This window comes from Loxodonta africana, chromosome 5 (genome assembly GCF_030014295.1).
Source record: "Loxodonta africana isolate mLoxAfr1 chromosome 5, mLoxAfr1.hap2, whole genome shotgun sequence".
Lineage (NCBI taxonomy): Eukaryota > Metazoa > Chordata > Mammalia > Proboscidea > Elephantidae > Loxodonta > Loxodonta africana.
Genome location: NC_087346.1, coordinates 50,684,969 through 50,712,897, shown reverse-complemented (window position 1 = coordinate 50,712,897; position 27,929 = coordinate 50,684,969). Strand labels below are relative to the sequence as shown.

Sequence of the window (27,929 nt, the reverse complement as noted above, 5' to 3'; positions counted from 1 at the left end):
AAGATGAATAGTAGGCAAAAGGAAAGAAACTAATTCTTAACAAGAAAAAAAAGCACATTAGTTAGAATTACACGTAAATAATGGAAAATAATGCAAAAAAAAGTATGAGAACACTGGGCAAGACAATCTGTAATAACTTGAAAACTCACAAAAACTATATTTTGCTTTTAGTTCACTTAGAACAGATGGCAATAGGCTAGAAGCTCATGCATAATCATTACACTACTTACGTTTGGTAAACTAGAAGGCATGCAGGGATAACATTTAGAAAGGTACTTAGGACTTTGTTAAAATTGACATGTTGCTTTTGTGAAGCCAAACTGTATTTATTTGGCTCCTGCTGTAACAAGTTAATACTGAAGTTTTATAGGATTTGTGGACTTTTACTTATGCTGGTTTCTAAATGCACCAGTCTAAAAACAGAATTTAACATTCTGAAACACTACAAAGTAGATTCTAAAAAGAGCTTAGTAAAATTACTTTAAAAGGTTTACTTTACTTTTAAAAGCATCTGTTGCTCCAGGTGCATGATTTTTGTCTGGATGAAACTTCAAAGCAAGCTTTCTATATGCTTTTTTCAAATCTTCATCACCAGCATCTTTTGTAACTCCAAGTACTTCATAGTAATTTTTACATTTGTTTATGCTGTGAACAAGAGAGTATGTTATATAATGTAAATACCACGGCAGAACTTCATGTAATATTTCTAATTTTTAATTTATTAGAATAGAATAAAGAACTGTCTGTGGATTATTTTCTCAGTATCAAATGAGAGCTTATCCCTTTAAGGGTTAGTGTGCTTTATTTTCTTTCTCAACCATAGACCATTCCTCCAATCTCTTCCCAGTCTAAGGGGAGTTGGCCATGACAATGTCCTTGGTGCAATTTATCACAACTGCAAAGAAGCAAAGCCATGCCCATAATAATTGTGCATGAAGGACACAGCACATACTATAACTAAAGTTAGAGAATGAAAGCAGTTTTATAGTTCTCTTAAGTGCAAAAAAAATTCTAAAACTTCACAAATAAGTCACAGCGAAGGATTAATACGCATTACATTCCAAGACTTTCGTTCTCACATAATGTAAACAAGTATCAAAGCAACAGGTTAGTGCATATAATTGCAGTAGCCTATGGTTTTAATGTCAAGGAAAGTTAATTCAGCTCAACTAAAAATTCAACTGTGTCACTTTTTTAAAAAGATAAAATCTCATTATAAAATATATCATGCAACTCAAAAATGTTTATTACACCTGCTTTTCATTATAGTGAGCACATTCTTAAAGATTACTTACATAGTTTGTCACCTTAGAGATGTAACAGATTTAAGCTGGAAGTGTTTACAGTAGAAATAGAAAAGACATACTCTGAATGGAGCAGAGAACATTAAGTACTTTTGGATGCCAACATTCTCCTACAACCTAATAATTTCCATTCATTAAACTCCACCAGGCATTTACAAAATTTTTTGTGGCGTACTTGTGATTTTAGATGTATTCCATGCAGGGTTGCCTTGATGACAGAAGTAATAATTGGGGAAAGGATCCGAGGCATACTTGTTCACTAGTAGCAAAAGAATTACAAAAACTAACTCAAAGCTTTCGAAGAACAGAGACAAGGCCTATCTTTTTTCACTATCAAATCTATTAGCCACTACAATGCTTGGCACATGGTAGGTTCTCAGTAAATTTTTTTTTGGAATAAATTAGACTTAGCTCTCCTTTTATAATGCAAGTCATTAGTCATTTGTTATATGAACGGGAGAGCGGGGAAGAGAAGACATTATATAAGATTATAGGAATTTTCTTATAACCACATCAAAAAAAATCTGTTATGTAGCATTTTTACAGTAAAAATAATTAAAATTGGGTTTTATCTCCTTAAAAAAAAAGAAAAAAAAACCCGTTGCCATCGTGCTGATTCTGACTCATAGAGACCCTACTTTAGACACTTAAATAATATTGACCTAAGTCCATTTTATTTCATGAACATGACATTTCTTAATATTTAATCAGTAATATTTACTTAGTACCAACTATGTCCCAGACAATGTTCTGGGCAGCTGGGATACATCAGTGAACAAAACGGAGAAGGATCCCTGCCTTTGAAGAGAGGCCCATTCTCCTAGACAGGTTTAGAGACAATGTGATAGAAAAAAAGGGGGCGGGGGGCATTTATAGAACACCTACTGTGTGTCAGGCACAGGTCCACAATCTCACATCCATGTTCCAAAATCCAAAAGTTCTAAAAAATTAAAGTTATTCTATAGCTATTTTACTGCAAAAACCTGACTTGAACTCTTAGAGGCAAAACCTGACCTGAATAGATGTGAAGCTACTAGAGTCTTCAGTTATCCCATTTAAGTGTGAATATTTGTATATTTTAAGAAATGTTACTGTTTGACTACAGGCTGCTGCCTCAGACCCTGCTAAGATGTTATGTAATGTATAATATGCTCCTTATTACCTTTCTAAAATATAAAAAAATTGTGAATTCCAAAATACATCTGCTCCCAAAGATTTCATAGGAAGAATTATGAAGCTGTGTTATCCTGATTATTTTACACAAATTGTTTCGATTACTCCTCACTGGGTAGATAATATTCTTATTTAAGCAATGAGGAAACAGAGGTTCTGAGTGGTTAATTGCCAAACATCACATAACTAATAGATGGCAACAAGGATTTAATTATTCAACAAAAACTTACTGAGTACTCTCTGCTATGTGCTATTTCAGATGCTACAGCAGTGAATAAAACAGATAACTATCCCTGTTCACTTTAAATGTACAATTGGGGTAGGAACAGGCAATAAGCAAATACACAAGCAAAATATAAAGTACTTCATATCGTGTTCACTATTCCGAGAAAAATAAAGTGGCAAAGTGGAATAGGGGATGAAAGTGGAGGCCTGCTATTTTAAATAGGGTGATCATGAAAGGGCTCACAAGGAAGGATTTAAACCTCAGTTTGTCTGACCTGAAAATTCTGCTGTTTCAGAACTAAAATAAAGTAAGAAAGGAGCTCCTTCAGACTCCAGAAGGACCATCCTCTCTCTATTTGCTTCTTACAACCACAGTTTAAACAGACTCTCTTCACTCCTAGATATTTGCAAATACTGTTTTTGATGGCCAGAACATTCCTTTTCTACCTCCCTTCCTGCTTAGCCAGTTTCTATAAGTTCTTTAGGCCTCAGCTTAACTCTTTCTTTTCACAACAACCCAAATTCCTCAAGGCTAGGTTTGATGTTTCTCTTATATGGAGCTAAAGCCCTTTGAGCTCAAGCTCTATTCCAACAATCACCATAATGTACTTCAGTTGCCTATTTACTTGTCTGACTTCTCTTTTAAGCTTGTTTATCATGCGTGTTGGATGGATGGATGGATGGACGGACGGACAGACGGACGGACGGGTGGGTGGATTGATGGATGGATCGATGGACGCTGGATGGATAGATGCTAGATAGATGGATGATTGGCTCAATTTGAAGGAGAAAATTGTGGATATCTGAAAGTCATAATGGGGCCAAAGATGATGAATCCCGTCATGAAACGTAGTTAGCAACAAAAATCAAGTTGGGATAGAGAAGACCTAATTAAAAGAAGTGGAAGAGACTTTGGGACAAAGAATAGAGCTAAAAATATGGCAGACACTGCCTGAATGGAGAAAACAAGAGACAGTGATAAACTAAACATTGAATAAACCTAAAATTATCTTTGGTTTGAATGCATAAGATGGTTAATTATGCACGAGACTAATCCTCTAATATTATGCTTTGTTGATACTTCCAGAACACAAAAAGCTGGGCAAGAGAAAAAGAGAGCCCAGGAGAGGGTTTCTGGACATTGTAGAGTAGGTAGGCTGGAATCCAGTCCTGTAGAGATGGGTCATAGAGCTAAGAATTGCCACAGAGAGACAAAAGGCTAGACAGGAGAAGCAATTATTTCAATAATTCTTACCACTGTCTAGCTCTACCATATTTTCCCTGAACTAAATTTTTGGTCATACACTAGAGAAGAAATTCTTTGAGAAGTCATCATCACTAGTGGACATCTTAAAGACTATATATTTCAAGTATTGCCCCAAATATAATTCATTTACCTTATTTTTCATACTTGAATAAGAAATTACCTTTCATACCGACCATGTAAGAGTCCTGTTTACCAAGTACATGTGTTTGTCACATTTTTACAGTGGGCTCCTTTCTGAAAGGTCAAACCCTCTTCTCTAGCCTCACCAAAGGATAAAAAAAAAAAAGAAAGAAAGAAAAGCAATGGAACAGAGGTAGCCCATTCACTATCCTGAAAGGAAATATTGTGCAAGAATGCCAAGAACATCTGTCTGAAGAAGATCAACAATGGAAAAAGTATGTCCAGTTCATTCTTTATTTCTTCCTTTAAGTGCATGAAAACATACTGAGGGTGGGGGGTCATTTTCCAATTCTTTCTTTCATACGTTATAGTTGATTATTTGAACAGACTCCAGATTCAATCAGTGTGCATGTTTATTTCTGTTTAAGTTTGGCAAATGATTTCTTTTTATTTACAGGACTAGAGTTTAAACCAAATCCCAATCTCAAATTCACATAATTCAAATGACTCAGCAGTTGTACAGAAGTATACCTAATTGATAAGTAAAATGGTGGTCCAGGAAATGATTTCACACTGATCTTCTATATGTTTTAAAATAAAAGATGGTCCTTTTCCAAACGAGGTATTAAAAACTTCCTCAAATTAGGTCTACAACATATTTTTCTCAAATATTTTCCAACATATTTCAACTCAAAGAAAACAAACAGTGCTTAGTTTCACAGAATGTTAATTTTACAAAGTTACACACTTTTTTCTTCAGTCTTCACTGTAAGCTAGCTCTCACTTATGCAATGAATGCAGTATTATTGCATGGCTTCTCCCCATTGAGCCAAATTGTCACTGAGCAACTTGTTTGTATAATCGTGCTAACCAACAAGATAACATGGGTTTCTTCAGAAAAATCCCCTGTGTGTAGGTAAAACAAAAAACAAAAACATTCGGTATGCGTTAGCTAGTGACCTGCTACCTCACTAAAGCAACACTGACATAAGCTAATATAACAAATATTACATGATTCAGCTAAACAACTCTTCTGTAAGGTACTGACTGAAGTATTTTACACGACTCAGAGATTCTATAAAAGAACATTCCAATCATACCTAATCCTCAAAGGAAAAAAATACTATTTGTTTGAATAAAAAAAAATAGTATAAACAAATTACTGACCAGAGAATCAATCTCTAGTATAGGTATGCTACTAAACTAATTCTTCTATCCATAAAGAATTCAACTAATTCTCCTACGCATAAAGTCTCAAACTTGCCTGGGCCCTCAAAGCTAACTAGGAATCCTTTCATTCCCTCTGCCTTTCATCTCTGCAAATACTTCATACTTTTGCCACTTTCCTCAACCTTTCAACCTTATCTCTTTTTTCCTAACTCTTAGAGAATAACCTTATCACCAATTTAACAGAAAAAATAGAAGCCAACAGACAGGAACTCCCTAAGTGTTTCGTTTCTCCATCTGCTTCACTCTGGCCACATATAAAGCATATCTGCACCCGCCATCATCTTCATTCTTCCAGTTTCAAGATGTCCCTCTAACTAAAGCTAACTCCCGTGGGCTTTGGAGAACCAAGTGTATTCTATACACATTACCAAGACTAAAACAAAGATATCACTGCTCTCTATTTCTTACTTCTATTACACCTTGGGCTGCTTCTTTTTTCCTTTCAAGGCAAGCCTTGAGGGTAGAAATGGAAAAAAAAAAAAAAAAAAGATTAAAACACACACACACACACAAAACCCCACCAGATTCAGGAGACTGTTATTCTCCAAAACTCCTAACTATAGTCTTTTTCTGGTATGTTCAAATTACAGGTGATTCTATAGCCTTTCTTAAAAAAAAAAAAAATCACAAGATGATTCTAAATAAAAATCGTATATAATACAATTAATTTTATCTTGAGTCATAATCAGATAAAATGTTACAATCAAGCTTTAGTATTTATATATATAGGGACAATATAAAATATAAATGTATTGATACTTGATTTAAAAATTAAGACTGGGTGATAGATCACTTTCCTCAATAAATAAAACCTTTATCTTAAAATATACTTCAATACAAATTATGGTAAGTAAAAAAGAACGAACTAAGAAGCTAGGATGAGGAAAATTATTCTGCTTCACTGTTTTAGTTCTGATAAAGGGAGGGGGACAAAAGAAAGAAAATAATAAGAGAAATAGACAAGAAAGGCCAGAAGAAAATGAGGGCCTTAATCTGCAGCCACTTTTACCTACTCTTCACTTCAGCTAGTTCACTGTACTACATATAATTCACTCTTATGAATTACCTGATTAATCCCTGTTCAGAGCCCTTCATCCTTAAACTTCAGTTTCCCTAGGAAAGTAACATCAGAGGCCACATTTTTCTTAAGCTATTGCAGGAAACAAAAGAGTTTTTTTTTTCTCTAGAGTTTCATAGTCAGAGGCTCATTTTATTTACAGAAAAGTTTTTCTTATTTATAAAATTAGTAAAGCCAGAGCCCCAAAACTCAGTTAATTATTCTTCAGTGCTGCCTAATTCTTCTGCTTTAAGTAGAAGTATATCATGAGGTAAAACTAAAACACTGAGGCACAGTAAGAAAGATATTAAAAAGGAGAGAGAACATTATGGTTTTTGCATATATATATATATACACACACACACACACACACAAAGACAACCATGAAGAAAGAATATCAGTAGAAAATAGTAACCATCCGTCATTAATATAAATGGGGAATTAAAAATGTGGTGCGATTGCCCTCAACTTTCCTCTCATCTGTAATTTTCCCACTTGCATCTCTGTATAAGACATAACCATTCTTTACCTTCTTTCAATGTCACTATCTAAGCATTGTACTGTGCCAAAAACTTGAAACAATTTTCCTTTTAAAAAACATATTTGGAAGTAGCTTTTGTATCTTATAGTTGCTTCCAAAGATTGAACCTGGGTTGGTATAAGTTATAGATTGATTTCATAAAGAATATTAAGTATAAGCCAACCAAAGTTCAATTCCTCAATGTCTGTTCTTCTACTGAATTACAATTCAAGCACATTTTTTTCCAAGTTTTACAACATAAAAAACTACATTAGTATCAATTATAGTTGAAATACAAATCATATTAACTCCTACCTGAGAACTCCATCTACTTGGTCTCTAGTGTAGCCTTTTCCGCTTTCACCACTACTGGATGTGCTGTCCTTTGTGCAGTTAGGCTTGTTCTGAACACCACTACCTGATGGCTTTCGGCAGTGAGGGCTATTTCCAGCCGTGCTTCCATTTTTCATAATTATTTCCAATAGTGCTGTAGAAAGACACAGAAAATATACTATGCCTGTTTATATCAAAGTACATTATGTACCATCTAGAGAAGAAAGTTATAAAGCAGACAAGTTAAGAATTACATTCTCCAAAAAAATTTGTAACAGGGTCTTTGTCAATAGCAAGCATTCTTTTATGTACTTAATTGCTTACTGACTACTAATCACCATTTAGAAGTAGATGTTAAGAAATTTAAAGCTAATAACTTGAAATTACTATCACCGAATTATTGATTACTTTTGTCACACTGCATTGAAACTGCAGAATATCAAAGAAAAAGAGATAGTCTTAAAATTAGCCAATGAGATCATCTGTAAAGAAACAGAAATCAGACTTTCTGCTTGTTTCTGAACTATAATGGTGGCCAGAAGATGCTAGAATAATATCTTCAAAATGTTCAGAGAAAGTAACTGTCAACTTGAACTTATACTTCTTTTTAGGAAGTGTGCAAAATAGAAACAAACAAAAACTAAGACTAAAAGACTTTTGCTAGAGGGTACTATAATCTCTATATTTCAGGCAGAAGAAAAATGCTTCCAGGTAGGCTGAAATGTAAAAAGGAATGGTAAACAAATATTGTGGTAAATGTGTAAGCAAATCTAAAGTAACACTGAGTACATAAAACAATAACAGTATGTCTGGGATTTCCTTTAAAATAATCTGAGGAGCATAAGGAAGTGGGGGTAGAAGGGATGTTTGAAATAAAATTGGTCAAATATTGATAATGGCTAAAATGGGTGACTTGACGGCACTGGGTTTAGTTTTTTTTTTTTTGGTTTTAAAATGGGTGATAAGGACTATACTATTCTTTCTCCTCTTGTATATGCTTGAAACTTTCCATAACAAAGTTTAAAACTAAACATAATAGAGGAATCCACCATCATGGTAGGAGATATTAACATATTTCAATCAATAGCTGACATCAGGCATACACAAAAACTGTAAGGCTACAGATGACATAAACATTTAATTTAGCAAGCTTCATCTAAGAGACATAAACAACATGATACCCAATAATTTGTGAATATCTATTCTTTACAAACTCACAAGGAATGAAAATTGACCTCATCATATCTAGACCATAAAATTACACCCTTCAAATCTCAAAAAATTAGGATATTTACTACATTCTGAGTACAATGCATTTAAGTTCGAAACCTACTACAAAAATGTAACTAGAAAAATCACAAATGGAAAAAAGAAAATATCTAAACAACTAATGGATCAAAGAATAATCATAACAGGAATGAGAAAATACTTAGGAGTGAATGAAAATGAAAATAGCACACATCAAAACTTGCGAGTCACCAAATGGTGCTGGGACATCTGGATCTCCACATGTAAAAAAAAATTATGTTGAGCCCTTTCCTCACAGGCACTGCTCTCATTTAACAAATAAGATACCTTGAACAACTTTATGACAATAAATTTGAAAAATTATATATACTTCTAGAAGAAAACAGCTTACCCAAACTGATTAATTACTGGCCCAAACAGGCCTATAACCATTAAAATAAATGAATAGTTAAAAATCTCCACAAGAGGAAAAAAAAAAAAACACAGGCCCTGGTGACTTCCCAGATAAAATTCTACCAAGAAACCTGTAATACAATCTTGCCTGAAATCTGATTAAAGAAACTCACTAGGTTAAGAATATTGAACAAACAATCTGAGAACCTGGACTATAAGAACAACTCAGCATCAGGATTGGAGGAAGACTCATTAACAACCTGCAATATGCAGATGTCATAACCTTGCTTGCTGACAGTGAAGAGGAGTTGAAGCACTTACCGATGAAGATCAAAGGCTACAGCCTTCGGTATGGACTACACCTTAACATAAAAAAAAAAAAAAAAATCCTCACAACTAGTCCAATAAGTAACATGATAAAGAGAGAAGAGATTGAAGTTGTCAAGGATTTCATTTTACTTGGTCCACAATCAACACCCACGGAAGCAGCAGTCAAGAAATCAAATGATTAGACAAATATGCAGCAAAAGTCCTCTTTAAAGTGTTAAAAAGCAAAAACATCACTTTGGTGACTAGGGTGCACCTAACCCAAGCCTCTGGTGCGTTCGGCCAGCCGACAGAGTAGAACTGGCCCATAGAGTTTCCAAGGAGCGCCTAGCAGATTTGAACTGCCAACCCTTCGGTTAGCAGACGTAGCACTTAACCACTACACCACCAGGGTTTCCAAGAGGAAGGTAAGAGACTGGAATTTAGGGAAGCCAACGTAGCTGAACTCTCCAGCGTACAGTGCCAGAGAGGAAGGAGATACACACAGAAAGAATACAAAAATCTGCATGAGATTCCCTTGAGTCTTTGGCTGAACACTAAACTGGGCATATATGGGCTGAAACTCCATGAGACTGGGTAAATAGCAACTACAACTACAGGGGTGTTGTAAACTGAACAATTTCTAGAGCTCAAACACGGCTAGGAGATGTTGAATTTCCATCTAGCCAGGGTATAGAGACCTTGTTGAACACTCTGAGCATTCAGCAGAAATCCCCAGAAAGGTCTCACCTCAGCAGGAAAGCTAAACCATCTACAAAGACTAGACTTAACAAGTTATTAAAAAACAAAGTCTCCAAAGGGTCAAGCTGACCCGCAAGCAATTTAACTGACTGCCAAATCAAACTTCAACATTCTTTAAAGGAAAATGTTCATCGGTAAATTTCTATAATTTATCCTTATTGACTCAACTACAAAAGGGATAGCTCCTACAGCCAGTATCTTTCAGTTTTCACTTGAGGAAGCAGATGATTTTTTATGCAAGTCTGTATCTATAGGGACTTTATAACCCACCTCTAAACGTCCATAGTTCATTAGATTCAATCAGTGGTTGATGGTACCATAGATGATGGGGTTTTTTGTTTTTTTTTTTAACTCTTCTGGTTTTTTTACTTCAAATTTTCTGTATTAATATATGTTACCTTATATAGAAAAACTGATCCTACTTTAAAATAATACTTTTCTTAATAGCAGGCTATTATAGAAACGATATACCACCAACTTAGATTAAATAACAAGGAAGTGGCCATTGACCATTTTGAGTGAAAGCCTTTCAGTTATACTGGGAGGGTTATACTCTAATCTTCTCAAACAAGGAAAGTGAGTAGAGTTACTAGGATCAGGGAATCTGTCTGTCACCTTACTATCGCAAAGATTACTCTCTGAATTCCCTTTCTTGGCTGAGGCCTGGATGTTTGACTGTCAAAGTCAAAGGCAGCAATGGCAAGAAAAGGGCTGCATCAGTGAAATGTGGCCTTTCATAAGTATCTCAAATTGGGACTTTATTAATATATATATAAGAATTTCTGGATAATAAGCATCCTTTGGTTAAGAGCCATATACAACAGGATAGCACAGCATTTAGAAGGAGAGTTCAGAGCCACACTACCCAAGTCTGAGTCCCAACTTTGTTATTTCCTAGCTGTGTGCCCTGGGGCAAGTTTCTTAACCTTGTCCTGTTTCCGTTTCCACATCTGTAAAATTGGGATAACAATGGTTTTACTATAAAGATGAAATCAGGTAAACCTAAAGCACTTACGGCAGTTCCTAACACATGTTGTTGTTAGGTGCCGTTGAGGCGATTCTGTCTCATAGCGACCCTATATACAACACAACGAAACACTGCCTGGTCCTGCGCCATCCTACAATTGTTATGCTTGATCCCACTCTTGCAGCTACTGTGTCAACCCATCCTAACACATACTAAGTGATTAATTGATATTAGTTATTATTATTTAGTTGAGGGAAAAATATATAATATTGGTTCAATGCTTGCAGCAACAAAGAACTACTATAAGGTTTGTATCCTCAAAGATACCAATCAGATCACAGTTTCTGCTAATTCAACAAAGGCTACCAAAAAACAGTCTCTCAAAAAGATGACTGTAAATTAATGAAGGGGGGATAAAAGAAAAACACGGATAAAAGGCCATTTATTACAATTCATCTCAAAACTAAAGGTTATGCAGGGCTATATAAACTAATATAAATTCATCTAAGTAAACTGCCAAGAAATGTCTCCAGAAGCAAGAATTTAGAGTTTAAGTAAACAGAGTCTGAAGGTACCATGAGACTATCCCTTTTAAGGCAGGAAGTAAGTTCTTAACTTAGAATCTCCATAAGAACTATGGAGTTCACATGAAGAACTCCCTGACATTATATGCAAAATGTCAAGTACGTTTATGTGCGTTTTTCTAGAATGAGAGTCCAAAACTTTTACCATCTCTCACATGGGTCTTGACCTTAAAAAGGAAACTACTATTCTAGAGTGATGCTGTTTTACAAATTTGAAAACTGAAGCCATCGGGATAACTTTTCCACAAATTACAATGAATCTATCTTTCTTGGAATAACAGAATCTAAGCAAAATGCACTTCTGGTGAACCTATTTGTTAATAAATATAACAAGTGCAGAAAAATAGGTGTTACACCATAGAAAAATGCACTTCTGGTGAACTTATTTGTTAATAAATATAACAAGTGCAGAAAAATAGGTGTTACACCATAATGGTGGTTATTAGATAAATTCAAGTGGAGAGGCGCCTCAGTGGTGCAGTGTTTAAGCGCTAGGCTGCTAACTAAAAGGTCAGTGGTTTGAACCCACCAGCCGCTCCATGGGAGAACAATGTGGAGGTCTCCTTCTGTAAATATTTACAGCCTTGGAAACCTTATGGGGCAGTTCTCCTCTGTTCTACAGGGTCACTACGAGTCCAAATCAATTTGACGGCAGTAGGTTTGGGGTTTGGTATTCAAGTGGAGTTTAACTGTAAAACCTGTAGAGGGATCAAATGAAATCTACATAGGTAAGGGAGAAAATGTAGCAAATATTATTATTTTAGACAATTTAAAGAAAGAGATTTGAGAACCCAGTCAACAACAGATCCTGTTATCATTCGTGAATGTTAAATATAATTTTCAGTCATGGTGACTCTTCTCCCCAAAATTAAAAGTTCATAACAATGTTAACTACAACACCACCACTTACTTGCACATCTACAATATGACATGCATGGTGCTAGGGGCATCGTTATATCTCACTGAATCTTCATATATCTCCCATAAGATACTATAATTATCCCCATTTTAACAGATGAGGAAACTGGGGCTTAAAGAGGATTGGTAACTTGATCAAGGTCATATAGGCAGAAACTGGTGGTAGGTCTTGATTCATGAAAACTCTCAAGCATGATCCTTTATGTTCTTTCCCAATCTTCATGCAGAGGACTGCAAAACCTAAGAGGAGGCCAGAGCAACCAGCTGAAACAAGCCTTTTCCTTGAATCAAAGGCTGCCAACCAACAGAACACATGCACTGTACTACTCCTTGAGCAAGAAATAAATGTTTAGTGTGTTAAGTTACTGTTTGCTACAACAGCCTGTGTTACCCTAACTAAACAGAAAGAATGAATTACTCAATAAACAATGCTAGAAGAAACAGCTAATTAACCATTTGGCAAAAAGGAAACAACCTGAACCATGTCACACACCTAGAATAATGTACACGTCATATAGAATTGGCGGTGCAGTGGTTAAGTGCTCGGGTGCTTACCCAAAGTTCGGCCATTCAAACCCACCAGCGGCTCTGAGGGAGAAAAGACCTGGCAATCTGCTCCCATAAAGGTTATAGCCCAAGAAACCCTACGGGGAGTTCTGCTCTGTCATACGGGGTCACTACCAGTTGGAATCAATTCAATAGCATATAACAACAAAAAAGAAATAGAAAGGAATATTTAAGGTAGTTTTGGAAGCCCTTTACAAAGCCAAAAATCTATAAAGAAAAAATAATTACGACAGCAATATAAAATTAAAAAGTTATTTAAGTTAAAAAAAAAGCTTTAAAATTAAAAGGTCAACTGTAAACAGCACAGCAACTTCAACTCACAATAAAAAAGTTTATTAGCAACTTTGCTCAGCATAGCAAGCAAGATGTCATCCAGAAAAAGAAAATTACTTAAAGATAAGAATAAGGACAGTTTCAAGCACATGGGGATAAAAAGGTCTAAGGCAAAAATGCTATTTTCACTATACACGAGATATAAAAGGCTATCTGGTTATTCATTTTGGAAACAAGAGGCCAGACTGCTCTAGAAATAAACAAGATAATTCTGAAGGTCAAAAAAATAAAAATAAAAAAAGGCTATATGATTAGAAAATTTTCCTGAACAAAGAAAACTGCTCGGGCATATATCACAGCTTTTTTTTTTTTTTTCTTGCAACTTTGATTGTTATAACTTTAAGGATTTCTAAATCTTCCACAGCTTAAAATAAGCACAATTGCACAAAATATTTAACTTCCAGGTTGTCATGCAGTATCACATATAGAAAAAAGTCAGAATTTTTTTTTCTTCAAAATCACAATCGCTATGCCATCATAGCATACTGCTCTCTTGCACCAAAAACAAAAACCAAACCTGTTGCTGTCGAGTTGATTCCGACTTACAGAGACCCTATAGGACAGAGCAGAACTGCCCCATAGGGTTTCCAAGCAGTGCCTGGTGGATTCAAACTGCTGATCTTTTGGTTAGCAACCAAACTCTTAACAACTACGCCACCATACAGAAGGGACAAAATAAGTAACGAGGTTTTGTTTTTGGTTGGTTGGTTGTTTTTTAAAGATAAAGGAGAGTTAGTCTATGAATTAACAAACGCAGACAGATTTCAAGGCACATGTGTTCAAATTATTACCCTAGGTAAGTTCCAGCAACCAAATGCGTTTGAGTAAACGTTCACTACTAGGACAATGTTGAAAGAACAACTTTCAGAAAAATGCAGAGAAAATTTCTTATTAAATTTCTAGCAAACAAGGAAGAACAGTCTTTTCATCAAATGGTGCTCGGGCAGTTAGACATCCACATGCAAAAGAATGAAACTGGACCCTTTCCTCACAACAAATTAACTCAAAATGGGCCAGTCACAAAAATTAACTCAAAATGGGCCATGCACCTAAATGTAAGAGCTAAAACTATACAACTCTTAAAACTAAATACAGGAGTAAACCTTTGTGACCTTGGTTCAGGCAAAACATTCTCAGCTATGACACCAAAAGCACAAGCAGCAACAACAACAAAAACAATGGAGAAATTGGACTTCATCAAAGTTATTATCTTTTGCAGTGTCAATGATCCCATCAAGAAAGTAAAAAGACCATCTACGGAATGGGAGCAAATATTTGCAAATGATTTATCTGAAAAGGGACATGTATCCACAGTATATTAAAAACTCTTACAACTCAACAATAAAGGGAAATAACTCAGTTAAAAATGGGCAAAGGATCTGAGTAGCATTTCTCCAAAAAGATACACAAATAGCCAACAGACACATGAAAAAATGCTCAACATGATTAGCCATTAGGGAAATACAAATCAAAGCCACAGTGAGATACTACTATACAACCACTAAGACGGCTGTGATTAAAAAGATGCAGAATAACAAGTGTTGAAAGGATGTGGAGAAATTGGGACCCTCATACACTGCTGTTGGGAATGTAAAATGGTGTTGCTGCTTTGGAAAAAGGCTGGTAGTTCTTGAAAAGGTTAAATACAGTTACCATATGACCCAGCAATCTCATTCCCAGGTATTATACCCAGGAGAAATAAAAACATACATCCACACAAAAAAAGTACATGAATGTTCATAGCAGCATTATTTATAATAGCCAAAAAGTAGAATCAATCCAAATCTCCAGTAAGTGATGAAAAATAGTGATATATTCCTACAAAGGAATATTATTTGACAATAAAAAGAATTTAAGTACTGACACACATATGCTACAATGAACCTTGAAAGCTTTATGCTAACAGAAAGAAACTAGTCAGAAAAAAACATGTGTTGTGTGATCTCATTTGGGTGAAATGTAACAAACAGGCAAATCTACAGAGACGCAAAGTACATTAGTGGTTACCTGGAGCTGCAGAGGGAGTAAATGGATGGAAATGAGGAATAAGTACTGATGGGTATTCGATTTCTTTCTGGGGTAAGGAAAATGTTCTAAAATTGATTGTGATAGTTGCACAACTGTGAATATACTAAAAACCCGCTGAGCTGTGTACTTTAAATGAGTGAATTATATAATATGTGAATTATGCTTCAATAAAGATGATATTTATATATATTTAAATCCCAGCAAAGTTGCTGGAAAATTTTCAGATATGTAGATATTTATCGTTATATTTCATGTATGCAAGAGGACTTCTTTCTACCATGTCTTTCCCGGCTAATGCATTCAAGAGGTCACCAATGACATAAAAAATTCAATTTTTATGAAAATTTAATTGTGGATGGTACAGAAAGGCACTCAATTAGACAGCAATCTATTAGTTATTAACAAGAGAACTATAACATCTAATACATAGACAATTTTCAACTGTAGTTCAGTTCTTATTTAATGCAATCACAATGTTAATTTTGAAAGAAAAGTCCAGCATGGTCTAGGGTAGTGGTTCACAACTTTTAAATATGAAAAATTTTGTGAAACTTCTGGAAGGAAGGCAGTAGCAGCAACATGCCAAATTCCCTCAAAAAATTATACACAGCAACTAGATAGCAAAATCAAAACTTCATGGACAAGAACCTAAAACACAAGAAGGTGGGAACAAATCACTAACAACTACAAAATCTCTCGGGGTATTAGTATTTGTGTGGGAAGAAGCACAGGACAGTAATGGGGCATTTGCCATCTCAGGGAACAGAAGAATCCCATAATAACCAAAAGTGACTCTTTATATAGGATAGCAGGCAAAACTGAGAAAAGAATGTTAAAAAGGAATGGATTTTGCTCACTTAATAATAACAGGTGAGTACAAAAATCCACAATAAGGTCTTAAGGGAATAGAACACTCTAGGTACTACAAACTCGCAAAAACTAAAACTCCCTTCCAGAACAATGTCACAAGGAGAAACTGCTGGGAACAGAACCCAAAATGGGGAGGACAAGAACAATAGGGTAAAAAAAAATAGAGAGCGAGAGAAGACCCAAATAAAACTAGGAAAGGAGAAAGGTGCAAGGAGATCTCATATAGCAAGGTAACATATTTTCTAACATTACACAAAAAATAAAAGAAAGACAGCTGTGCATTTAGAAAAGCTAACTAAACTTCACGTAAAAATGAGTCGAAGAAATTGACAAGTAAAATCCTATACAAAGTTACTATAAGAAAAAGGGAAACCCTGGTGGTGTAGTAGTTAAGAGCTACAGTTGCTAACCAAAAGGTTGGCAGTTCAAATCCACCAGGCACTCCTTAGAAACTCTATGGGGCAGTTCTACTCTGTCCTATATGGTCGCTATGAGTTGCAATCACCTCGACGGCAATGGGAAAAATAAGAAAAAGAGATGACTAAACGAAAACAAATCTCTGAAGACAGTGAACGCAGAAAGACCCACCGACAGATAAACACTATAACCAACTATTTCTAAACAAGCTGGAAAGACTTTAAGATAATGATAAAAAACCGACTGCCACTGAGTCAATTCCGACTCACAGCAACCCTATACAACAAGGCAGAACTGCCCGCATAGGGTTTCCAAGGCTGTAAATCTTTACGGAAGCAGACTGCCACATCTTTCTCCCAGAGCTGTTGGCTTTGAACCACTAACCTTTCCACTATCACTTGTGTGCTTTAACTATTGTGCCACCAGGACTCTGGTTTACTTCTAAGTAAAAAGTACATTATAACTTTTTACCTTCCTTAACCTTTTTTTTTCTAGTAAGCCTCTTGAATTTAGCATTCCAATAGTTCACTGGGATAAACTTATTACTTGCAAATATTATCTTTTTCTACCTAATACTTACACTTTTTTTTTTTCTTGCATTAACCCAATATAATGTAGACTAGGAGATACACAGCAAACACTGTGTTTTTCTCACTTTAAAGGGAAGGCTTCACTTGCCAAAAAAAAGAAAACTGAACCTGAATCTAATCTCAGCTCTAGATCTAACTCCACTGAACAGGAAATGTGGGAGACAGAAGTGGTTCAGATGAAAGAACAACATAAATCAGAATTAGAAAAACCCCAAAATTATCCATAACATAGGTGATAGAACTCAGGAAAGAATAAATGAAATAAAAAATCCATTCAGAAATAAAGAAGAAACAAAAAGTGAATAAATGCAACAGACAATGCCTTAAGAGAAAGACAAGATAAAGAGGACACTTTTTTTTTCTTTTTTTTTTTTTTAATTAAAAGAGAAGTTGAGAGAAAGTGACAAATATTGAAGAGAAAGAAGATCCAACATACATACAACAGAACCGTGGGAATCATAGTAAGCAGTAATTGGAGAAATCTCTTTCTGACATAAAACAAAAAGAAACTACATACTGAATGGGCAAATCGCATATCTAAGAATACTGACCTAGAAAAACCAAGACATAGTCTAGTAAAATTAACTGGGCACTAATAAAGAAAAGAAAATTAGACTGTTGTCAGACTTTTCACATCACTGGTACTTGATGAACAAAAAAATAAATGGAGTAACATATTTAGATATTCAAAGAAAGAAAATGTGAGCCAAGGTCTTAGTAACCACCAAACTAACTTCAAGCATAAGGTCACATATGCACTGTTTTCAACATTCTAGAACTTAGTAATTGTTCCCAAGGCCCTTCCTGGGAATCTACTAGAGAACAGGCCTCAGGAACACAAAATAATCAGAGCTACACTGATATAACGACTGGTGGCAAGCATTAAATGTATAGTTACTTATAGAACTAAGAACTAAGACTAAATGACAGCTAAGAGAGAGAGGACATAGTATGTAATAATAGTGTGTTCTGACACTGTGCAGACAGTTCAACTACTTAAGAAATGGTAGGCTTCCTCTTTCCTTTAATTAAGGGAAAAAAACTTAAATTATTGATTAATAATTCCCTTTCCCTCCCTTCCCTTTGGCAGTGGACTCCCAGGGCCTGCGAAGCCAGGACCAAGGAAGCTATTAGGACCAAGGAGGCAGTCATAGCCAAAAACATAGCTGGCATTGATAAAGCCTGTTCAAATGGGGTCAAGGAGGCAACTGATTATATACAGGGGAAAATTAACAAATAAGTAAACTGAAAATAATGGGAGCCATGTTTCTCGGTGTTACAGAATGGAATTACAAATATGGAAATAGTGAAGGCTAGAACGACCCCTACGGTACTGAACTGAAAATGGAGTCACTGTGAATATGAATATAAATATGTATGCATATATATCGCCAACTAAACTAACTTCACATAACATACATTTATATTCACACATACATGTATCTGTACTTACACATCACAGATATCAAAATTAATATAGATGTATATATGCCCACAGAAGCCCTGGTGCCATCGTGGTTAAGGGCTACAGTTGCTAACCAAAAGGTTGGCAGTTCAAATCCACCAGGCACTCCTTGGAAACTCTATGGGGCAGTTCTACTCTGTCCTAGAGGGTCGCTATGAGTCAGAACTGACACGATGACAATGGGTTTGGTTTTTGGTTTATATATGCTCACACGCAAATATATATAATATGCACACACATACACATATACGCATACATACATATATTTCCTAGCTCTGTCCACTGGAACTAGAAGCAATGATATCGCTGTAGCAACGGGCATATCTAGTGTCTAAAGTTTCTAATTACCATCGTCCACTAAAAGGAATTAGAGCTCCTTGAAGAAATAGGTGATTCCAGGGCGGAAAAAGCAAAAAATGAGCCTGTCAACATTTTTTCTTGCAGAAAGTAAGGCAGTTCAGAGAATAAAATGTCAAAAGGACACATAAAGCAGCATGAAGGGGGTTCCAATGGCTAAATCTGGGGCAATCTGACAATCTAAATACATAATGATGGTAATGGAGTAAACAGGAATCCATGAAACCAAACTGACAAATACTAATAAATGTAGAAAGAATGAAACAATTAGATAACTATCATTTGGCAACCATCAGAGTAATTATTTTTTCAGGAAAGAGTCATCAATGGATGCTAAAAGGCATTGGTGCAAGTCTGTTGAGGAACAGGACAAAATATTTCTCCACAAATGGTTTGCTAATTACAAGGGGGAAAACAGTAACTTTACAGTGGAGAAACCTGACAGTCACCAGCTTAGCCAAGTGATCAATGTTAACTTCACAAGTAAAGACCAAATCAATCCCATGTGACTCCAGATATGTACACTAAAAAAAAAAAAAAAGATGCTATCTGCAGAATAATCATGACAAATACAACATGACACCTTTTTGCCATAATTGACATAACTGGAAAAATGTGAATGAGGTTTGTGCATTCGTTTCCTAAATTTTATGGTTATACAACAGTTATGTAAGCGTCTTTGTCTTAGAAAATATACACTGAATTATTCAGGGGTAATAGGGCATTATGTCCACAACTTAATTTGTTCAGAAAAAAATAACAATAGTAAAAAAAAGAAAAAAAAATTGTGTGTGTGTGTATAGACAGATGCGTGATGGGCAGTGAGAGAGGCAGAGAAGAGGTAAGGAAATAATAAAGCAAATGTAGTAAAATTTTAACAGATGGGAGCCTGAGTGAAATATATATTGGAAGTGTGAACTATTATTGTGACTTTTCTATAACTTTAAAATTTTTCTGAAATTAAAATGAGTTGAGAATGGATAAAGTATATGCAAAAAAATGTTTACTTTCAATAATTATATCGGTGGGATAACAGTATTGGTAATATTAATCTGAAACTATTATGCATATTATGTAGGATAAAGCAAATAAGTAATCATGACAGTATCATTCCCTGTGCCCTTGAGAACCAAAATTACTGGAAGAAAGAAGACAAAGATATAAAGCTAGAAATTCTTAACTAAAAACCTTGAAGTTAAAATTAGAAATAACACTAAATACTCACAAGCTGTTTTATCTTCTTAAAAAATCATGTATTTCCTAGTCCCGTGCACTGAAAAGGCCCAGAATCAATGAACCTAACTAGGAGCCACAGCATCCCTAAAGCCCAGATTGTGATCCTGAAACATCATTTTCCACCAAAATAAACGAAGAAAAGTAGATACAGAAGTATTTCAGCTAATAGAAAGAAATGATTTTTTAAAAATTCTAGAACCAGGTATGAAAGTAGTTATTCATATTTAGTATTTACAGATGACCACAAAATCCTTATTATATATACTGCTTACAAGTTATCTGTATGTATCCCTCCATTCTTAGTATAAATATTAATTTTTCCCAATGTTCTGGGTGTTAGTCTTAAAGTAGGATCATACATCTGTTTGGGATTCTCAACTGTTGTTATGATACTGAAAATTTTTCTCCTTCACAATTTCATGCATAGGAGCTCTACCTAACGATAGCTGTGTGTGCACATTGCTCACACCAAACACTCTTTGGCTCTGTAGTGTCAAAGTCTGGACACGTCTCATTATCCAGTTTCATCATCTTAAAAATGGAATCAGCAAGGTTTTCTGTATTAACCATTACTAGAATCAATTCCTGAGAATGTAATATGATTTAGTTCAAGTACTGCTAGAATTTAGAACACGTTGGATTTTTCTAATATATTAAATGTCTCAGCTATCACATGAGATCTGATTTCTAGCAATGTGCAGTATTAAAGCATTAGTCAGGCAGAATGTAGTTTTTCTAAACAAGAGTACATTTACTTTTGATTTTAAAATTATGCAATCTTAGTTCATGCACTCTTCTTCCAGACATACTGTTTTGCTTGGGGTTTTAATGTAATATGCATTTAATAAAATATAATCCATATCAAGAATCAGTAAAAAGGTAACAGTATTAAAAATGTTTATGTAGACAATTCAAAAGAACTGTGGTCTGTTCTTATTTCATAAATTTCTCAAAATGAGATTAATTCTAGTTTACAAGCAACTGTTTTGTGCTCAAACAAGTACATAAAAAATGACATAAAAAAAAAACTTACGACAATGACCGAAAAAAAAAAAGAAAGTAGCTGCTGAGGCTGACGATGTACACCCAAACACCTCATGGGATTTGGTTCCATGGTTTGGAGGTTTAGTCCTTGGTTTGGTCATGATTTCATGGGGCATCCCAGTTAATTGGCCAAATAACATGTTCAGTGCCTCTGTTCTATCTCCTAGTTTAAGACTGCCTGGGTTCTTAAAAGCATGCAAGTGGCTATCCAAGTCACAACAATTGGTCTCTGTTCACCCAAGACAACAGAAGGAGAAGAGAGTCAGGAATAGGAGGCTATGGAATGTGTGGCTAATTGCCTTCATGAACAACTGCCTCCTTTGCCATGAGATCAGAAGAACTGGATGGTGTCCAGCTACCATTACTGAACATTTTGATCAGATATTCCATAGAAGAATCCTTATCAAAAGGGGGAAAAATGCAGAACAGAATTTCAGATTTCTCATGGACTCCAGACTTCATGGAGCCATAAAGGTTGGATGAACCCCTGAAACAACTGCCCTGACATAATTTTTAAACCTTAAACCAAAAATATTCTCTGAAGTCTTCTTTAAACCAAACAAGTTTAGCTTAACTAGTAAAAAAAGTCTGCCTTGAGCATTATGATCTTTTAAGAACTATCTATATAGGATCAAATTGACAACAGCAACTCGAAAGATGAGACAGGAACGTTAGGGGGCAGGGAGTTTATGTTAATGGAGAAGAAGCAACTTAGATAAGGAGGGTGAGAATGATTGCACAACTCGAAGAATGTAATCAATGTCACTAAATGGTACACGTAGAAACTATTGAACTGGTGTATGTTTTGCTGTGTACATTCTCAACAACAAAATATATGAAATTATATATATATATATATGGCAGAAAAGAGATAAATATGATATTGTCAACTCCAAGGCATCATCCAAATTCTTCTGCCATAGTAAAAAAATGCATGACATTCTTACAGCATTTAAGCTAATAAAAATATTCTCATAATTAACTCTGTGGGGATTACAGATGAGAAATTTGAGATTCAGAAAAGGTAGGGGGAATGACAGAAACTGAGTCATCATTATGACCACCAGCACTTCATATTCCCTCTAGAATGTAGCTCCATAAGGCATGGACTTTGTCTCATTATCCATTGAATCCCTAGCTCCTAGAACAGTGTCTGGCACTCAAAAATGTATTAAAAAAAACAAACCAAACCCACTGCTATTGTGTCAATTCCAACTCACAGTGATCCTATAGGACAGAGTAGAACTGCCCCACAGGGCTTCTCAGGAGCAACTGGTAGACTGAAACTGCTGGCCTTTTGGTTAGCAGTCGAGCTCTTAACCAGGGCTGCCATAATGTATACTCAGTAAATATTTGTTGGATAAATAAATTCCCATTCTACATATGAGGAAACTGATGTTCGGAAAGACTGTTACATGCTCAAGGTCGTACAGCTATTAAATTAAGGTTTAAACCCAAATTCAGTATTCTCTTTTTCAACTATGATATCTAAAATAGTTTGGCTATTAGCTGAAACTTGGAAATCATTTTATAACACTTAACTTGGTACTATAGAAGTAATTGTTGCAGATGTATAATTTGTAGTTATTACTGAATTTAATTAAGTCAGAAATAGAAGATGGAATCACCTTAAAAGAAATACTTTATATAATATTCCAGAAGCATAATGACAGTTTAAAACCTTTATTTTACCATTTGAAGACAAAAGGGAACAGAACTCTTAACTTTTTATTAGATTTAAATTTCAAAACAATGCAGCAAAAAAAAGAGAAGAAAAAGCAGCTAGAAATGTTTGGGGTGCATAATTAAACCTTTTGAGGTCAATCATCTGTCCTTCCCACCCCACCCCAAAAAAAATTATAGCACCAAGGTACTACTAAAGAATCTAATGCTAGATTTGAAAGCAAGTCCAAAACAGCAGTTAACTGTATCACTTGAATATACTGCTTTTTCTACATGACGACTTTCATATAAACACAGAATTTTTATGTTAGGAAAAATGGGGGAAGGGATGTTATCTGTACACATATCTCTTAATGAGGGCAAAAATTAAAAGAGGACTATTATAATTGCTAACGTGCTAATTTAAAAAAAAAGTCCAGTTGCTGTGGAGTCAGTTCTGACTCATGGTGACCCCATGTCAGAGTAGAACTGTGCTCCACAGGGTTTTCAATAGTTGATTTTTTGGAAATAGATTGCCAGGTCTTTCTTCTGAGGTTCCTGAGTGGATTCGAACCTCCAATCTTTTGATTAAAAATACTAGCAGCAGGTATTTTAACAGCTTGTACCATCCAGGGACTACAAATGTGCAGATAAATGATGCAAATTATACGTGAGTTATCTATTCATTAAAGTAGACCCAGAACAACCTTTTTTGAAGCTGTTGGTCACTATTTGATTCGAATTACTCTGATATATTCTTGAAAACAGTAAAATTTTATTTCTCTGTAAATAAAAATCTATACTTAAGGCTGCCAGTTCCTCAACAAGTCTGAAACACTAAAGTATTAAAATAGCAATGTACTGCATTAAAACAATGAGACTGTATCCTTCTGTAAAAATCTAAAACATATCAATAATAACTGTATAGTTTGAAAAATGAAAATGTAATTTACTTTCTGACTGCTGACATTATTTTCCCAGCTGAAACTCATAGGTATGAAAATACTTGAAAAGCTGCAAAACTGAACTCAATTATAAGTCTCCTGCAATATAATAAACTGTAAAATAAGATTCTTAACTAAAAACATAGAAAGCAACAATGTCCTAGATTCATTTAGAGATCAAAGTTTTGGCTCAAGGAAAACCTGCCAATTTTTTAAGTGTTCTATCAATCAGATTTTCTACCTCACAAGTATAAAATTATGAATATAAGAATCCTAAAATTAAGCTAGAATTTAGCCTCAAGTTTTTCCAGAATAACTGAAATCAAAATGCAATGTTTTCTTTGTCTATCTTAATATGAAAACACACCAACAGGAACATTCAATCAACTTTCGGATTTAAAAGGGTTTGGTGATAGTTTATAACAGGTAATTTTCAGAGACGAAATTTTACAATCTTACTGTAACCAACAGCTTCAATTTCCTTCTACACCAAACCTTTTATTGGGATCTTACACAAATGTTCTAGATCTTTCCATCCCCTGAATTCTTAAATTATTTCAGTAAACATCTTCTGAGATTATTCTCTGTAAAATATACATTGCTAAGCATTTGCACGTACTTTGTTTCAGCTAAGGCTCACATCAACTATGCAATGAAATCTTCATTTTACATATAACTAAACAATGCTGACAAAAGCTAAGTAACTTGTCCCTGTTGAAAAATTTGTTTAGAATCAAAGACTGCATTTGAACTAAGGCTTTCAGACTACACAACTGTACCCTATTACTTTATTTGGTAATCACATACTGCCTTACAATACATTTGTACTACTGACTTTAACTCCTGTATTTTTAAAATTTTCCTCTGTATGAACAGTCCTGTGTATGCTATTTAAGTACAATTCTATTATTCTTTGATATCTTAGTGTCCATCAGCAAATTGATTCAAGTTGCATGTATGCTAGAAAAAATGACGGACTGTGTAAGTTTGGGCAGGTTTTAAAAATTCTCAGTCTCGTTACTGTAAAAAAAAAAAAAAAAAAGAAAGCAAAATTAATTTGCTTACTTTTAATGCTTTACATGTATAGTAAAACCTGCAAAAGCCAGAACTTGTGTAAGGCTGAAAACTGTCAGAGAAGGAAAGCTCAAATATTTTCTACTAATAGTGATAGAAAAGTGGTAAGGTTATACCCTGTCAAAGGCAGAAAACTTTCGAGACCCAGAAAAGCAAGACAGTCCCAATGAGTTCTGGCTCTCACAGGTTTCCCTGTATTAACCCATTTAGTCCTCATAACAGCCCTATGAGATTGGTATATTATTGTCCCCATTTTATAGATGAAAAAGCCAAAGGATAAAGAGGTTCTTTAACTTGCCTAAAACTATAAAGGTTACAAACTAGTAAGTGGAAGAACCAGGGTTCAAAAGCCAGGCATTCTAAAGTGTCTTCTTGGCTTAATGTCAAAACTGTCCCTCTAAGATTAGATAATGACTCTATGACATAATGTATTCAGACAGTTAAAATTAAAAAAAAAAAAAAAAAAACAGTTGTTGTCCAGTCAATACCCACGCATGGTGACACCATGTGTTTCAGAGTAGAACTGTGCTCTACTCAATGGCTGTGACCTTTGGGAAGTAGATCATAAAGCTTTCTTCTGAGGCGCCTCTGGGTAGATCTGAACTGTCAACCTTTTGGTCAGTAGCAGAGCTCAACTGTTTGCACCACCCAGGGACTCAATTCATACAGTAGGGAGATTCAAACATTATTAATTCCTTTTTCTTCACTTCCTTTCCTGTTTTCTCTGGTGACCAAAGGCAATGTAACAGGAAAGAGAAAAGCAAAAACACAAAGGCTTCAATAATGCCGGAAAAAAATTAAGCAAACAATAAAACAGATAGCTCCACATTATTAATATGTTAATAATTTTCTTCTTAACCTGTTAATACTTCGAAACTCAAGCAAAACTTTGAAACTCATGTTCTATTGGGAAGGCAATAGAGTGTAAGGGGCTAAGAGCCTATCGGAGTGTGATAGTCTGACAGCTCAATTATTATTCTGACTTTCCCACTAATTACTGTGTGACCTTGGGTAAGATATTTTCATTAATTCATTCATTCACTCATTCATCAAAAAGTCTGTTTCCCTATTGGTAACCCACTGCCAACGAGTCATTCCAACTCATAGTGACCCTATAGGACAGAGCAGAACTGCCCCACAGCGTTTCCAAGGAGCAGTTTGGTGGATTTGAGCTGGGTTAGTAGCCACTGCATCACCAGGGCTCCTTGGGTAAGATATTTTCATTCATTCACTCATTCATCAAAAAGTCTGTTTCCATACAGGTTAACCTGGTCAAATGAATCCTGTACACAGGACTGTTGGGAGAAATAAATGAATTCATATAAAAAGCTTGGCACAACTCTTGGCACTTGTAAGTGCTCAATAAATGTTGGCTATTAGTACTTTGAAGACCAGAGGGTAGGACAATGAACACAGTTAATTCAACTAAAAGAAGTCCAGCACTCTATTCCTTGCAGATTTACCTAGCTTGCCCATAATTATGGTGTTATCAAATCAGATACTACTATTTACCAAATCAACAGACTTTTGATCATTCCTGTCAAATGTGTGCTCCTCTCTTCTAAAAGAACTCTCTCTCTCTCCCCCAGGGAAAAGCAATGTCATCACAAGTATTTGAAAATGTTTGCTTTGGGAACTGTTTTCGACCCCAGAAGCTACAGTACCTGAGATCTGTAAATTAGCCAATAGAGTTCCCCGTTCCTCTCACTTCATTAGGGGTCTAGGCCTAATTTGGGAGCGAGGATGGGGAGAAGGGGGACTGGCAACCAAACACCTAGATATAAAGCACCACTCTGGTAAGACGAGATCAGGGAGCTCTCCTCCTAGAAGGATGAGAGCTGGACACTTAGGAAAACAGATCCCGGAGCTGGCAACCCCCGCCTGTCAGCGGAGAGCCTAGCAACCCGCAGGAAGGTTGATGCAGAGGCAGTCTCGGGTCGCCCATCCAAACCCAGGCCCAGGGACAGCCGGGCCCTGGGTCGGGACGAGGGGTGGGGTGTGTGTGTGTGTCGGGATGTTCCGCCCTTGGGCCCAACGGCGGGGTCCGGCGGACCCGGGGCCCCGCCAGCTCCCCGGAGGGACGATGATGGGGGCGGGGACGGGCTACGCCGCGGTCAGGGGAAGAGGCAGGGAGGGAAGGGCCGCTGAGGTCCTCACCGCGGGCCGAGGGCAGTGGGTAGAGCTTCTCGGCCTTCTGCAGGAATCGCTGGGCCTTCTCGCGGTTGCCGGCGTTCAGGGCCTCCCGGGCGATCTCGACACATTTCTCCGCCTCATCCCGGTTCCCCTCCATAGCTTGCGCCTTCTTCCGTTTCCTCTGGCAGCGCAGCTACGAGGGGCGGAAGCCGCCGCCGCTGAGAAGGCGAGGCCAGACCCCGGCGGGGGCGTGCAGTGGAGAGCAGGGAGGAGCGCAAGGGACCACGGCGGTGGCGGCGGCGGCTGTCCGGGTGGCGGACTGGCGGGCCTCACAGCTCCGCCTCCTCACGGCGGCTTCCCCCGCCCCCAGCGGGCCGCTGGGGCGCGAGCCGCGTCCCTCCTGGCGCGGGGACCCGGCTCCTAGGCCAGGGCTTCCGAGTTGCGTCGGCGGCCGCCGGTACCCGACACCTCTAGGCTCCCGGCCGTCCCAAGCCGACCAACCTGGGGCGGCGGTGTGGAGGGAAGAGAAGAGCGGGCGATACCAGCTCGACTGCCGGGCAAGGGGGTTCCGCCACAGTGGGGATCCGGCCGCCGGCATTGGAAGCCCGGGTCCCCTGACTTCCGGACACAGCCAGCGCAAACCAGAGTCCGCCTTCTGGGCGACCAGAACGGTAACATAGGAGGGGGCACTTGTCAAGAAAATTCCCAGGACTCCAAGTCCCCGCCTCTGAGCCCCCTTAACCGGAGGCGGATTCGGTCAGGTGAGGCCTGCGCGTCAGTCCCTACAGGGCGCTTCCGGAAC

General features: G+C 36.6%; 1 protein-coding gene across 9 annotated transcripts in view; it reads right to left on the bottom strand.

Annotated features, from left to right (window-relative positions):
* The window catches only part of DNAJB14 (DnaJ heat shock protein family (Hsp40) member B14), a 70,956-nt gene extending 43,544 nt beyond the window's left edge, over positions 1–27,412 (bottom strand). For 4 of the 9 annotated variants that reach the window (XR_010322047.1, XR_010322046.1, XM_064285509.1 and 1 more), the window contains exons 1-3: positions 27,152–27,412; positions 7,212–7,383; positions 500–645 (exon numbers count right to left, since the gene is read on the bottom strand). Coding sequence is in view for 7 of the 9 variants with exons in the window: in XM_064285509.1 (XP_064141579.1) it covers positions 500–645; positions 7,212–7,383; positions 27,152–27,284 (451 nt within the window). In the remaining 2 variants the exon portion in view is untranslated. The other 5 variants (XM_064285516.1, XM_064285514.1, XM_064285513.1 and 2 more) reach the window with 5 other exon arrangements.
* Between the last annotated feature and the right edge of the window lie 517 nt (positions 27,413–27,929).